This window comes from Beta vulgaris, chromosome 8, assembly GCF_026745355.1.
Source record: "Beta vulgaris subsp. vulgaris cultivar EL10 chromosome 8, EL10.2, whole genome shotgun sequence".
Taxonomy (NCBI): Eukaryota; Viridiplantae; Streptophyta; class Magnoliopsida; order Caryophyllales; family Amaranthaceae; genus Beta; species Beta vulgaris.
Window position 1 is genome coordinate 7,301,709 of NC_079209.1, and position 16,361 is coordinate 7,318,069.

The 16,361-nt window shown below is 34.3% G+C and overlaps 1 protein-coding gene across 1 annotated transcript; it reads right to left on the reverse strand.

The window, feature by feature from the left end:
* Window positions 1–7,064: 7,064 nt before the first annotated feature.
* On the reverse strand, window positions 7,065–14,627 carry LOC104900915 (cyclin-dependent kinase F-4-like). The gene is made up of 2 exons (XM_010688445.3): window positions 14,070–14,627; window positions 7,065–7,559 (listed from the first exon to the last, which is right to left on the reverse strand). The coding sequence occupies exons 1-2, from the start codon at window positions 14,625–14,627 to the stop codon at window positions 7,137–7,139; spliced, it is 981 nt and encodes a 326-aa protein (XP_010686747.3). The 3' UTR covers window positions 7,065–7,136.
* Between the last annotated feature and the right edge of the window lie 1,734 nt (window positions 14,628–16,361).

Genomic DNA, 16,361 nt, shown 5'->3' on the forward strand with positions numbered 1-16,361 from the left:
TTGTTTACTTTGCAATGAATTGATTCGAATGGTCATGGTGTTGAGTTTGCCTTAATGTTACTATGGTGGGACAATACTACTCTACCATTTTAAAGAAGACTTGTTTATGTGTGCATTTTCACATGTTCTGCTAGGTAGGTAATGACAACGAAGCACGGGATATAATGGGTCCTCTTGTTTCCTCTAAATTTGTCGCCGTATTAGGTTGTGGCCAGTTGCAGTTAGAATATTTCCATTTGTGAAGGTGAAATTATTATTACTTTGTAGTTGGTACTTACTATTCAAGTCCGATTTTTCATCTTTGTGTAATCTGTAATGTTTTTGAACCATTTCTTGCTTTATATATTATACGGATTCTGAGGTTCAAGTGTTTGGTATGTGGTACTTGAGCATTTGGTTCTGGTATGTTGTGATTGCATTCTATGTCTGTCACAAGAATCTGATTTACATGATGTTAAAAAAAGGCAGTGAATTATTATTCTCTCCATCTGAAAACCTTTGGGTGCTCTCTTTTGGTGCTTATGAAGCTCTCAATCTCTGGCATTCTTTGCTGTATCATTTATTTGGGTGTTTTTTTAGGCTAAATATGTTAACACTTCTTTTTATGAGTTGCGAGAGTCCTTGATTTGTACTGTTTTGAGGCTATATTCTCAACATGGATGAACGTCTATGCTTATGACTTATGATCACAGATGGTCTATCGTCACGCTTAAATGTTACTTGTTTGTGCAGTGGTGGGGGTGCAGGGGGTCAGTGCAGGTGGGAGTGCAGTGGTGGGGGTGCTGGGGGTGGGCAGGGAGGGGCAGGGGTGTAGGGGGTCAGTGAAGGGGGGGAGTGCAGGGGTGGGAGTAGTGGGGGTGGACTTCATGGCTAGTAATTGGACTTGTGCATTTCACTTTCACCCACCAAATATATTTGCAGCACTACAAATACAAGTAGTTTGTGGGTTATAAATTTAGCTTTTGTTTTTGTTCTGGACTAAGATTAAAACTCCCATTTTTGTTCCGGGAATTTATTTCAATGTTACTTGTTTTCTTCATTTATTGCTTGTAGTTTGTGGGTTACATTTATGTTTAATTCTGTAAAAAGAATGTGAAAGATTTCATTTGTACTTTAATTATGAGCCGTCCATTTTTTCTCAGCTTCAGGCGCATGTGGAAAAGGTGACTGCACACATGGAAGAGGTGGAGGCAAGGAACTCGACTACTGCTTTATTTCCTGACACCGGGATCTATTTTGCGTAAATATATTTAATCTAGGTAGTTTGTTTAACTATAGACATTTAGTGTCTATATTTTATCGGCATCTAGCTTATTAGTTTCTAGATTTGCCGATATTTTTTTTGTAGAACCCGACTTCTACTTTATTTCCCGACATCGGAATCTCTTTTGTGTACACAAGTTTAATTTATTTCATGTAATTATATAGGTATCTACGCAAATTATAATATATATCAAAATTGCATATTTTTGTAATTGAAAAATTGACAATGTGATGCGATGCGGGCTCAGGTTTAATGTAGTATATTTCGGTGCTGCCGTGCAGTAGGTACAGGTTTAATTCTAATATATAATATTATAATATTATTTAACGTAATAAAAAACAAGAACGACGACTAAACTTCACACAACGACGGCTAAACGATCGTTGTACAAAGAAACTATTGTTGATGGCTACACATCAAGCAACGTCGGCTTCAACAATGAGCGACTGCTTGTAGCCGTCGCTGAATTGCATTCAACGACGGCTCAAAATCGTCGTTGTCTCCACGTCGGCGTGAAACCGTCGGTGTTTGAAAGGGAATGTCGGCTACTTGAGGCAGTCGGTAAAACGGTCCAGAACAGTCGTTGATGTATCACCGACGGCCCAACCGTCGTTATTTTCTTAAACACCGACTATATCTGCAACGTCCGGCTAATACCGACGGTTGGCCGTCGTTGATACTTTTAGCGACGGCTTTTTTCACATTAGCGACGGCTTAAAGCAGTCGTTATTATCGTTTATTCTTGTAGTGTTATTAGAAATAAGAGTTGACTAAAAGAATACATTAAACATCACAGTAATCAATATAGTGTTTTTATTGATTTTTCGTTGTCATCCTTATATTTATCGCGCACACACATATGTATGTATATATATATATATATATATATATATATATAATTATAATATATATATATATATATATATAGAGAGAGAGAGAGAGAGAGAGAGAGAGAGAGAGAAGAGATCACATGAGAATGCTCTTTACATGAGAAATGAGAATGATTCTCAACCACACGATTGGTTTAGAGTTACAACACTTATTCATTAGAGTTATATACCTCTAAAAAATTTCAAATTAAAACAAAAAATTTGTTTTTTTTTTCAAATAATATTTTATTTTTGGAGTTACATCACTTTTTCATTAGAGTTACATCACTTATTCATAAAAGTTATAGCGTGTAATATTCATTCTCATTTCTCATATAAGTATGCATTCTCATATGAACTCACTTCTATATATATATATATATATATATATATATATATATATATATATATATATATATATCGATCTTATTAATACTTTTATTAATATGATTCGTTTACAAAATACATAACAAAATCAAGATGACCCGACCAGGACTTACCCGAAGTTGAATTGGCGTTCAATAGCGAATGGACCCGATGTTTCACAATGATCGAACTAAGTTCATTACTAATTCAACCCGAGTACATTTCACTTAACTCAACCGCACATGGAACCTAAATACGACCTTCGCAAACCCGGCTAAAAAAATGTCAAAGGGCGATTATACCCGGGAATGGATCGACTTGTAAATGAAACGTTCAGACCTGTCCGGCACCCGGGAATCCAATGATTCAAATGTGTTCGACCCAGTTGAACAAAACCTGACCAGTCATGACCCGGGGCACTGACAATCAGAATCCTGACCTGTCCGGGTCTGACCTGGTTCGCCGTGGGTATACCCAGAACCTGTTTACTAACCTGTTTTGACACCACTAGGGGGCACCAGAAAAAAAGCCGTGCTACAAAGTCATTAAATACATCAAGTGCTCAGTGCTGTAATTTGTTGTAACAAAATCCATGGCTAAAATTGAACAACAAAAAAATTGGATTCACAAAGAAACAATAACGCAAAAAATCAGATGGCTAAGATGGATGATGATGATGGACGTTCATGACGATGATGATGGTGCTCATGTGGTGCGGTAAAATTGTGAATTAGGCCATGAATTCCCACAGCTAGCTAAAAAGACGAAATAAGGGGAAGGGGTATGATGTATCAAGGGTTCAATATGACTTACGTGGATCCTATTCACGTTAATATTAGTGTGCACGTATCATTTCTGAACAATCCACTATATCATTCAGAAACCTACTACTATGCTATGCAGATGCTCACTATATTATTCAAAAACTTTATTTTTCTGAACAATCCACTATATCATTAAAAAACCCACTATATTATGAATAAACTTACTGTATCATTAAAAAATATACTATATCATGCAGAAACTACATCATTTATTAATAATTCATTATACCATTCAGACACTCACTATATCATGTAGACACTACATTTTTGTATATGTTTAAGCACATGTCACGATTAGGGGTGCTCATCGCACGAGTTGGGCCGAGCCGGACTGTACAGGGCTCGGCTCGACTGGTGAGCTCGACGAGCTCGATAAGTGAAGCTCCACTCGAACTAATGCGTTTCTCTCAATGCTCGAGCTCGACTTGTCTTGAGCTCGATCTCGATTCGAGATAAATTAAGAATAAACCAAACATCATTAAATAAAATTGAAAATTTGTATTTGACATTCCAAAAAAATTGTTGACAGATCTTGTAGAATTATAGACTATATTCAAAAAATTAAATACTACGAATAAACATGTTTTATTTTATTTTTATGCTAACGAAATGAATTACGAACTAATATACATAAAAAACCAACAAACTCGATCTAAAAATATACAAAAAGTAAAAAACATGAATTGTTAAATGTAAATAATTGTGTAAAAGGATACGTATAATAGCCTTTGAAAGTGTTTTAGCATATAGTAACTTTTTAAAGTCTTTAAATTCACTACTACATAAGTGAGCTATTGCAACACTTAAAAACCATAGCCATAGAGCCAAAAATAGTTGCAATAGAGCTATTGCAACAGTCCAACAACCGTTGTTGTTGTTGTTGCCGTTGCATTAGACCTACTGCAACGGTTCTTAGGCCTATTGCAATGGGTACGAGAAAGCCGTTGCAATATGTGTCAATAGTTGTTGCATTCGCTATACAAGCTATTGCAACACCTCTTCATCTAGTGCAACGCCTTTCAATAGCTATTGCAATGCCTATACTGTTGCAATAGGTGTCAATATTTGTTACATTAGCTATACAAGCTATTGCTACGCCTCTAAATCTAGTGCAACGCCTCTCGATAGCTATTTCAATGCCTCTACTGCTAGTTTTGTATCCCATTTTTACATCTAATGCAACGGCTCCATATACATTGGAACACAATCATATAGCTATTGCAATGCCTATTTTACTAATGTCATTTCATTTTAGCATCTATTACAACGGCTTACGCCTCCGTAGATAATCTAATACCTTCGTAGTCTTGTAGTAGTAGTAGATCAAAATAAATATATATAACTACACATTTAAAAAAAAGTTTTGGAACTTTATACCCAAAAGAAATATATTATGCATATAATATTCACGCCCATTTGCAAATTTACAAAGTACATAATTACAAAGAGCTAGGATTCACTGAGGCGGGTAAAACGTTTTCCCGGAAAACTGCTTTCTTCTATTATTAGTTTTGCATTGTTTGGTTGGCAAAAGAATGTAAAATCATTTTTCCTTGGGGTAAAATTACACTCCCAACGATGGAAAATCATTTTTCCTTCAAAATGAACGGAAAACTGTTTTCCTTATCACTCTTGTACACTCCTCTCAGTACCCACTTTACTTTCCCTTCCATTTCATCATTGTTCTTACATGGAACCAAACAACGGAAGACTAATTTTGAAATTGTCTTTTTCATTAATTGTTTTCCATGAAAATCAATTTACACCGAAAATATTTTACCCCCTACCAAACGGTGTCTGAAAACTAATTTTAAGTTGAAAAACTGAAAACCGACCTTTTTGCTCATTTTGTAGATTTTTGCTCATTTAAGAAACTTTTGCTCATTTAAGCAAACTTTCGCTTACTTTATGAAGTTTTTACTCATTTTATGAACTTTTGTTCATTTTATGTTTTTTGCTCATTTTATGTTTTCGCTCATTTTAAGAAACTTTTGCTTATTTTACAAACTTTTGTTCATTTTATGTTTTTTGCTCATTTTATATTTTTGCTCATTTTAATTACTTTTTTTTTATCATTTTTTCTTTTTTGCTCATTTTAAGAAACTTTTTCTTATTTTACAAATTTTGCTCATTTTATATTTTTGCTCATTTTAATTACTTTTTTTTTATCATTTTTTCTTTTTTGCTCATGCATTTTAAGAAACTTTTTGCTCATTTTATGTTTTAGTTTTTAGTTTTCAACATAAGGAGTGGTTTTCACGTGATCCTATTCCTAATTATAAATATGTTAACTAATTACTAATATACTAAACAAAATTCATGTTTCTCAGTTTCTACATATAAAATGCTCCAATAAATCACTCAACATCTAAAGTTCTTCCTTGCCTTTCCAATGAACAACTAGTTTCTTGAACCTGGCATTCCATTTCTTCATTTCTGACACTTGCAAATTCAAATTAGTTAAAAATGAAATATTATGATACTAATTTAAATGCTCAACACAAAACCAAAACATTTAACAATCCCATCATGATTATGGTTTTGTGTATGTTTTGTGTGATAGTGTTGAACATGATCATCATCAATTACATGTTCGAAAACTGCATGAGATGTAAGGGAGCTCATACATCATGCTCATTGATCATCAATTAGATGCTGGAAAACTGCTCGAGTAGTTAAAATTAATAGTAGTAGTATTAGATAAGTAAACTAATAGCAGCAATATACACCCACATAAGCAAGGATCATTGAGTTCAAGGTGCTAAGATACAAGGAATCAAAGTGGAAAACACCCAACGGTTAAGTTTAAGTATAACCTATTGCAATTTAAGCACTCTTATCTTACAATATAATAACTAGTGAATCCCTAATAAATGTATTTACTGTAATATTTGACTTCAATTATACAAGGCCCACCTACAAAGAAGAAGCTATTTATCCTCTTATCTAATCCAATTAGAGACAACTAGACACTGTCACATTACAAAATTACAAGTGAGGCATGATTTTACCTTTATGGAATTTGTAAAAATGATCACAGCAGACATGATACAGAATCGCTGCAGTACTACTGTACTAGTAGTGTACAAATGGTGAGCTCAAGCAACCACACAGTACTACAAACATGATAATGTTTATCTTCTAGGCCATGAGATTTGACGATGAAGTAAATGGGTAAGCAATTGGGTAACATATGTTATTGCTGGTGTAAATAAAAAAGCAAAGAAAGTTGTTGTTAAAGGTCACAAGTTGTTGTTAAAGGTCACAAAGCATAGTGTCAAATAGAAACTCATATATGATATAGAAGGAATACTGCCTGACATATAATGTCAGACTTCAGCAATTATACTGAAAAGAAACATTTGAGCAACAACGAGACAATCAAATCAGGGAAAACAAGTAAAATATGTTGGATTGATAAGAATTCAGAGAATATCCCGCTAACTATTATCTGAGCATCATAGATTGAACCACTATCTTTATAGAGCATTCTTGCCCACTTTCAGTTATTGTTTGTCAAGCTTAAGGCAGATCACAGAGTTAATTTCAGAAGAAAGGGCTGAAAGTAGGAAAGCAGGATAAAGTTGCAGGCCTTGTCATAAAAAATGTGTGATCTATTGATGAATTTAAGTGTTACAATAATGCAATCTCTAATTAATATGAGCAAATATGAGCAGCTTTTAAGCAACTTTTAAAGAAAAAGAAAAAAAAAAGTGTTTACAAACATCCTAATTAACTTGGTCTTGCTCCTAATCGAAGCTCCTTTTCTCTTTCCCCAGCCCTAAAATAGTTTCTTTTTTCTTCAGTTTGTGATCAGCATATCCCGGCCTGGATCCCAATGACAGCGGTGTTCTTCTTGGTGTTGGTGTTCTGTTGACAGTAGGCAGCAGGTGTAGTCCGTGGAGATGGTGGGATGACATAGTAACATTTATGAAAGAATGGATGCTGAAGGACTTGTGCTGCTGTTGGCCTCTTGAAAGGGTCCCAAGAACAAAGTGACCTAATAAGGCTAGTTGCATCATCACTTACTGAGGGCATGACAATTGACATATGCACGCCAGGAAGGTATGGAAACTGGTAGTTCATACCCCTAGCAAGCCTTAAACCATGGGGCCATGAGTTATCTGTCGGCGTTCCAATCACGCTGCATATCTTATACATCTGGTCTGCTCCATTTAGTCCAGGAAACAGAGGACGAAGAGTAAACAGTTCAGCCATTATTGCACCCATTGCCCACTGTTGTGCATGTACATGTTATGTTTAATGCACATGTTATGTTTTGATGATGAAAATTAATATAATATGTTGTAGCATGAAAGTATGTAACAGTTGCAACAGATGCATGAAGAAAGAAATTGATAAACGAAGACTTTGAAGAAAAGAAGAATCAAGAATGAAGTTTTAGTTTATAATTTCTTAGAATAGTAACTTTAGATTAAAATGTAATATGCTCAAACTTGGTGATATGCTATGTGTCGAAATATAGATTATATGATATTAGTATAATTATTATTTTCTTAGAGTTAAGGAAATAAATAATTATGTTAATGTTATATGTCTATATAAAAAGGAAATTAGTTTTCAAAATAAGGGAAATAGATTTTCGAAATCAGAAATAAAAAGGGATTAAGGAAAATGAGTTTTTAGAAAAAGATTTTGTAAAACCGAGTTTCTAAAAGATTTTAATAAAAATGAGTTTTTGAAAAGATTTTAATAAAAATAAGATTTTGATAAAAACGAGTTTTTGAAAGATTTTAACAAAATCAGATTTTGATAAAAAGAGTTTTAAAGAATTTTAGAAAAAGAAATTTTCGGAAAAAACGTGTTTTAGTAAAACGTGTTTTGAAAAAAGGTTTTAAAATTGAATTTGAATAAAACGTGTTTTGAGAAATATAAAATCAGATTTTATTTTGGAAAATATCTTTTTGATAAAAGAAAACAGAATTTGAGTTGAAAAGAAAATCTAATGTGGAAAACTTATCTTTTTAAGTTTAAAAGATAAAGATAGAAAAAGATAAAGTTTTATCCCTTAAATCAAGGATTAAAAGATAAAGATATTTTTAAGTGATTTTCGTCCTAATCAAGCCTATAAAAGGGAATCAGAATTCACTTTTAAATCTCAAGTTTTCAGAGAGCAAAATCGAGTCTAAGTAAAAAGGCTGAAAACTATTTCCTTGGCACTGAGCTAGCACTGAGCTGATTAGGTTTAAGTTACTATTTCACAATTGTAATTGTCCTCTATTTGCTTGACTAAGAAGCACATCTTTGAGGATCTGTTCTTTCTTGTAACTTTTACATTATTAAGAGTGCAACACTTAGAGTTAAGTGTTGGGGGAGTCATTACTAGGGTTAGTAGTGAGGGGAATCGTATTGTATCAAGAGTTTGATATTATAGGATTCAAAGAAATAAAAGAGTTTTTGTTTCTTGTGGACGTAGATCTCAGAGGTGAGATTGAACCACGTTATATCTGTGTCAAATCTAATATCTTTTAAGTTTATTATTCGCAAAACAAATTAGCAATTTTCGAGTGTTCAGCTCAGAGCCTGGCACTGAGCTGTGAAAGGATTTTTGCGAAAATCGATTAGATTTCACCACTCAATTCAACCCCCCCTTCTTGAGTGTTCCCTTAGGTTACAACAAGTGGTATCAGAGCAGGCTATTCTCGTAAGACTCACATCTAGAGAATAGAAACCATGAACACACAAGACGACTATTCGTGACAAGTATTCCAAGTGTCCATTTTCAACGGGAAAGATTATGGATGGTGGAAGACTAGGATGAGGATTACATTCAAGGTTCTGACTTTAATGCTGGAGAATCATAAAACTGGCCTCTTCCTATTCAAGCAAAGATGCTGAAGGAAACTGATCGACAAGGAGGAAGATATACAATTCTGTTGACTATGGAAAGCCGAAAAGAATTACAAAGCTATGAGTATTCTCCAATCTGGAATTGGACCTGATGAATATTCAAGAATCTCGCATGTACTACGCTAAGGAAATCTGGGACACACTGGAATTGGCACATGAAGGTACAAACGAGGTAAAACAGTCTAGGATAGATTTACTAGTCCATGAATATGAATTGTTCACAATGAATAAGGACGAATCTATTAAAGATATGTTTACCAGATTCACACTAATAACTAATGAACTAAGATCCTTAGGAAAAATCTATTCTTCTGAAGATTTAGTTAGAAAAGTGTTAAGAAGTTTGACTAATAAATGGCTTCCCAAAATCACTGCTATTCAAGAGGCTAAAGATCTAACAAAACTCTCACTAGAACAACTAATTGGTTCTTTAATGACCCATGAACTTGTTTTAGATCCTAAATCAAATGAACCAAAGAATAAAGGGTTGGCCTTAAAAACTGAAGTAGAAACGGATGATAGTGAAAGTGATGAAGAAGTAGCGTCTCTAACTAGAAAGTTTCAAAATTTCTTAAAAGAGAACAGGAGCAACAACTTCAGGAGAAGTGGAAACTTCAAAGGTAAAGGCACTACTTCTAACCCTAAGAAAAGTGCTACTAACTCTGGTTGTTTCAAGTGTGGTGAGTTGATCACAGGATTAAAGAATGTCCTTTGTGGATTGAAGAAAAGCCTAAGGAAAAACGAGAGCAGTCGAAGAAAGAGTACAAGAAAGCTATGATGCGGCAGTCTGGGGAGACTCGGATTCTGACGAGGATCAGTGCCATGCTCAGAGCCACGAAGCAAAATTATGTCTGAATGCTGTACAGACAACTCTGAAGACGGCACTGAGCCATGACGACTCGCATCTATGCTTGATGGCTAAAAGTTCGAACCCTCTTGAAGAGGAAGAAGACAGTGAGGTAAGTCTAACTTCTTTAAAACCTTCAATTCATCTTCTTTCCAAAAAGTAGCTTGTAACATTGCTTGAAAACGTAATTGATGATTGTCAAAAATGAATGATAATTTTGATACATGAAAAAGGAAATAAAAAATTTGACCAGGCTAAAAATTGGATTAGAAACAGAATATAAGGATTTATTGAAAGAAAACAAAACTCTGATGAAAAGGATTGACGAGAAAGACTAGAGATAAACACACTAAACACGAAAAGACTCTAGTTGATAATCTCGTAAATAGCTCAGTGCCGGCACTGAGTTCGAAGCTGAAAAATCTAGTCTTGAGGAACAAATTGAAAAATTAAATCACGAGTTGAATGATCTTAAGAAACTCAAGACAACAATCTAGATTGTTCCACTAATGCTGCCTAGTGATGCAAAGATGAGAGAAGAGTTGGATAAAGTTAAAAGAGACTTAGAGACTTCCCAAAAAAGAAGTAGTGATTTAAATACCTCAGTTGAATTTTTGGAATCACAACTTTCTATTGCTCGTAAGATGCACGAAAAATGGACTAATGGGATGAATGCTCTAAATTACTTAACTTGCACAACAAACAACATGAACAAAACAGGATTAGGATATTCTGACCAGCGACTCAGTGCCAGGCTCAGTGCCAGAACCTTCGAAAGAGACTTTCGAAAGAGAAAATACGTGGGACTTCCTGAATATCTAATTTGCAATTTTGTGGAAATAATGGTCATCTAATTGACGACTGCAACAAAAAGAAAAATCGAATTGCAAAGAATGTCAAACATGTTACTCAAATCTGGGTTAGGAAAGACATACTAGATGCTCAACGTAAGAAAAAAGGACCCAAGCAAATATGGGTTCCTAATATAAACAAGTAATCTTGTAGAAAAAGGTAGCCCTTGAATTTATTTGTACTAAAGACCAAATAGCTGATATTTTCACTAAACCACTTGCTCGTGAAAGATTTGAAAAACTTAGATTAGCTTTGGGATTGATTTCTGGTACTTAGCTGATTTATGTGCTTATTTGACCCCTTTACATGCTCAAGAGTTCGAAAGATTATATCTACACTAAGTCAGATTTTTGATTTAATCCAAGACTCCTGAAAAGGCTATTGATGTTGTCCTGATAATTGACACCTAAGTTGCTTTAAGAAAATTCCATGAAAAACTCCAACAAAAGTGTCATGTTTATAAAAATATACATTGATGTTGCTTTGATAAAACTAAATTAATTTCAAAAATTGGTTTTCAAAATTGTTTTTTTAAAAATGTATGCAAGGTTGTTAGAGGTGCATAGTGAACTCAAAGCCCAAACACAATCTCACCACCAACTTAAACCAAACAAGTAAACCCATCCCCCATTAACTCCGACCACTTCCGCTGCTACACCTCCTGACGCCTCTCACTCTCGCAAACGGAAAGGGGTGAGTTCCGGTCAGCTTATCTCCTCTAAACAACCAGGAGTTTCGGAATATGAAAGTTCTCCAAGGTTCTATATGGTCGGATCTTTCCCACACAGTGGTTAGGTAATTCTGTCGTTAAGTTTCTTTTAGAATCTCAGCCAAACACAAAATCCTTCGAAACTTGATTACTAAATCTATTCTTCCCAGGATTGAAAATAGAGGAGAGTGCCTAATAATGGATCAGGTACTTATATGGTTGTTAACTAACGAGATACCGATTAGCCTTCCACATCTTATATTTCACCATATGAAAAACTTGTCCATCACCCCTCTTTATTATCTGTATGGACTGTGGCTCACCAAGATATTTCATGTTGTTGATGATTATGTAATGAGTGATAATATACTGAGTCGTATGGATTTATGTGTTATGGGTGATGAGTTACTAAAAAAAGGACTGTTAGGGGTTCACGCCAAGGGAGGTGTGTGTGGGATGCTTAAAGATGGTGGAAGAAGTGTGTGACATGAAGAAACAGATGCACAACGACATCGCCAACCTATGTCTAAACCATAAACACTTTTCCTTTTATCCTAGTCCTACTATGTACTTTTGTCTATGCCTTGTAGTTTTTGGAAAAACATGTCGCTTTTGTTAAACTGTTTTGATGCTTTTTGGATGATTTTTTTTGGATTATTTTGGAGATTGTGAATTGGTGTTGGTTGTAGCACCAGCATCACTAGCTTAATTAGTTGAGCTATTGGATTATTTTAAACTCTTCTGATTGTTGAATGATTTTTTTGTCTTTATGTACTTTTTGAGAATGACAAAAGGGGGAAAAGAAGGTATATAATATTGACTTTGTGTCTTGATGATATCCTAGGTTGAGCTAATGTGAATTGAATATAAATGAGCATGTGGGACAAAAGTGAATAATTGAATGCTATTAATCTGATGTACGGATAGATTCTATAAAGGGTGAATAATCCATGCATTGTTTGAGGGGGAACAAAAGTCAATATGCATACTTTGAGGGGGAACAAATGTTTATTTAACAATATTATATTTATGGTTTGTCATCATCAAAAAGGGGGAATTTGTTGTGCATGTACATGTTATGTTTAATGCACATGTTATGTTTTGATGATGAAAATTAATATAATATGTTGTAGCATGAAAGTATGTAACAGTTGCAACAGATGCATGAAGAAAGAAATTGATAAACGAAGACTTTGAAGAAAAGAAGAATCAAGAATGAAGTTTTAGTTTATAATTTCTTAGAATAGTAACTTTAGATTAAAATGTAATATGCTCAAACTTGGTGATATGCTATGTGTCGAAATATAGATTATATGATATTAGTATAATTATTATTTTCTTAGAGTTAAGGAAATAAATAATTAGTTAATGTTATATGTCTATATAAAAGGAAATTAGTTTTCAAAATAAGGGAAATAGATTTTCGAAATCAGAAATAAAAAGGGATTAAGGAAAATGAGTTTTTAGAAAAAGATTTTGTAAAACCGAGTTTCTAAAAGATTTTAATAAAAAGAGTTTTTGAAAAGATTTTAATAAAATAAGATTTTGATAAAAACGAGTTTTTGAAAATATTTTAACAAAAATCAGATTTTGATAAAAACGAGTTTTAAAGAATTTTAGAAAAAGAAATTTTCGGAAAAAACGTGTTTTAGTAAAACGTGTTTTGAAAAAAGGTTTTAAAACTGAATTTGAATAAAACGTGTTTTGAGAAAATATAAAATCAGATTTTATTTTGGAAAATATCTTTTTGATAAAAGAAAACAGAATTTGAGTTGAAAAGAAAATCTAATGTGGAAAACTTATCTTTTTAAGTTTAAAAGATAAAGATAGAAAAAGATAAAGTTTTATCCCTTAAATCAAGGATTAAAAGATAAAGATATTTTTAAGTGATTTTCGTCCTAATCAAGCCTATAAAAGGGAATCAGAATTCACTTTTAAATCTCAAGTTTTCAGAGAGCAAAATCGAGTCTAAGTAAAAAGGCTGAAAACTATTCCTTGGCACTGAGCGTAGCACTGAGCTGATTAGGTTTAAGTTACTATTTCACAATTGTAATTGTCCTCTATTTGCTTGACTAAGAAGCACATCTTTGAGGATTGTTCTTTCTTGTAACTTTTACATTATTAAGAGTGCCAACACTTAGAGTTAAGTGTTGGGGAGTCATTACTAGGGTTAGTAGTGAGGGGAATCGTATTGTATCAAGAGTTTGATATTATATGATTCAAAGAAATAAAAGAGTTTTTGTTTCTTGTGGACGTAGATCTCAGAGGTGAGATTGAACCACGTTATATCTCGTGTCAAATCTAATATCTTTTAAGTTTATTATTCGCAAAAACACAAATTAGCAATTTTCGAGTGTTCAGCTCAGAGCCTGGCACTGAGCTGTGAAAGGATTTTTGCGAAAATCGATTAGATTTCACCACTCAATTCAACCCCCCCCTTCTTGAGTGTTCCCTTAGGTTACAACACCCACATATCGATAGCAGAAGTATAAGTAGGAGACTTTAGCATAACTTCAGGAGCCCTATACCAGGGTGTAGTGATATTTTGTGTAAAAGGTTGCCCTGAATTAATTTTTCTTGCAGATCCGAAATCGGCTAGTTTGATAACATTGTTTGAGACTAGAAGATTTGCTGGTTTAAGATCGCGATGAAAATACCCACTCTGGTGCATGTAGGCAAGAGCTTGAAATACTTGAAAGCAGCAATTTCTGACTTCATCCTCTGAAAACACCCTTCTTCCTCTTTTTTGGATAAGTTGATGCAAATTACACTCCATATATTCGAACACCAAATACAGGATATCACGTTCTCTAATAACCTCTCTTAGCTTCACAATATTAGGATGCCCACTCATCTTTATCAGTGACTTCACTTCACTCAAATTAATGCACTCTTCCCAAGAATGATATTTTTTGTTCTTCATCTGCTTTACAGCAACAACTTCTCCCGTCTGTTTATTTATGGCACTGCAAACACTTCCAAAGGTTCCCTCACCAACTTTCTTAATTAGCATGTACTTCTCCATTGTTGATTCAGGAAAAACAAAACAAAACTGATCGAGTGGTTCTTTAACAAATTTGACGAATCACACACAAGAAATAAATGTCTGTATGTGAATGATATGTATATTTTGTTTGAGGGAGTGTGTAAATGATCATATATATATACCTGAAGAGGAAGAAGTTGCCTGAAGATACATTATCTAATTGGTTTCGGATATGCTTTTCCTTATTCTAACTAGATTAGGTCTCTTATTATACTATGATAATATCTAATTACAATATTGTCCCAAATTTTACGCATGTTCAAGCTTGACTATGTTAAGTCAACTATATCTTTTACAAACTTACTGATTTCAGCTAATTATGACTTATAATAATTATCTTTTTTTTTATGAGATATGTTAATTATCGTATTGGAAGGTAATATTTTATGTACCATCTCATGTTAACTGTTAGATTTGGTTGAATTCATTGGATTAGAGTGAGGACCATTCATCAATATTTACAGTTACAAAGTAAAGATACTCCTTGTTATGTTAGGAAACCAACGAGATACGATATTTTATTTTTAGTTTTTTGAGGGAAAACATATGATATCTATTTACAACACAAATTCACTTAAATTTATGACCGAATGTTCCAACAATGACTAATTTTAAAATTTATTGTTCTCTAAGCGTAAAATTATAATTTTCGAGGATGGAGTAACTCACAACTGTATAGGAAGCAAAAGTTGTCCAAAAAAGTGTATGCAAGATAGACAAATACAAGAGGTAATACCAAAGCTAACCCTTTGTATATATTGATAATTGCAGCAGCATGTCTGAAAATTAAACAAAATGACCAGCAGCCCCCTCAGATTTGCGACACCACCACCTCCATCCTCCCCAGATTCACTACCAAACTCCCCTCCCAGATTAATCCTCAAAGAATGGAGGTTCCCTTGTGTCTACAATAAGGCCCCACTCCCATTAAAACCAGAAGTAAATCAAGTCCACAACTATTATCTTTGGAAAAAGGGAGAAAATTTAGTGGAAATCTCTCTCCAGGAAACAAAAAATTTCATACTCAATCCGAGAATGATCCCTCCCTTCCTCCTAAATCTCCTAATGTATACAGAAGAGGGTACCATAGTTCCAGCCCACCTCCCTCAAATTCAAGACATTCTTCACCTCCCCCCACCACTAAAAACCTTCATCATGTGGCTTCTAATGAAGGAGGTTACCAACGAAGACGAGGAACGTTACCTCCTTCACAAGTTGGGACCATGGTTGGACCCATCCATAATACTCCCTTACATAAGGGAGACTTACCGCTTGAAGTTCGCATCAATGGAGTGGACATTCAAGAGCCATGCGAATGCCATGATAGAGCTTTGTATCCTACCCATGCTACAACAAATGACTCTTCAGATCAGTTGGGAAGGGGGAAACGAAAGAAGAAACCCAAACATGACCACGATGAGAGCATATCCTCAGCGAGGGGTATGGATAGATCCGGTCACTCGCGAAGAAGTAAATCCCAGGGTCGAGAGAAAGTCGCAGCAAGTCAAGGCCTTGATGGCCAAACCAAGCATTCCTTATAATATGTCGACAATTTACTGGAATGCGAGAGGAATCGCGCGAAATTCCTTCAATCTGAATTTCCGCCATATTGTCAATGACCATAATCCCGATATTGTAGTTCTTGCGGAGACCCATGCTAGTCGTAGGACAACCACAAAAATCTTCCAAGCCTTATCCTTTGATAATTGGCAC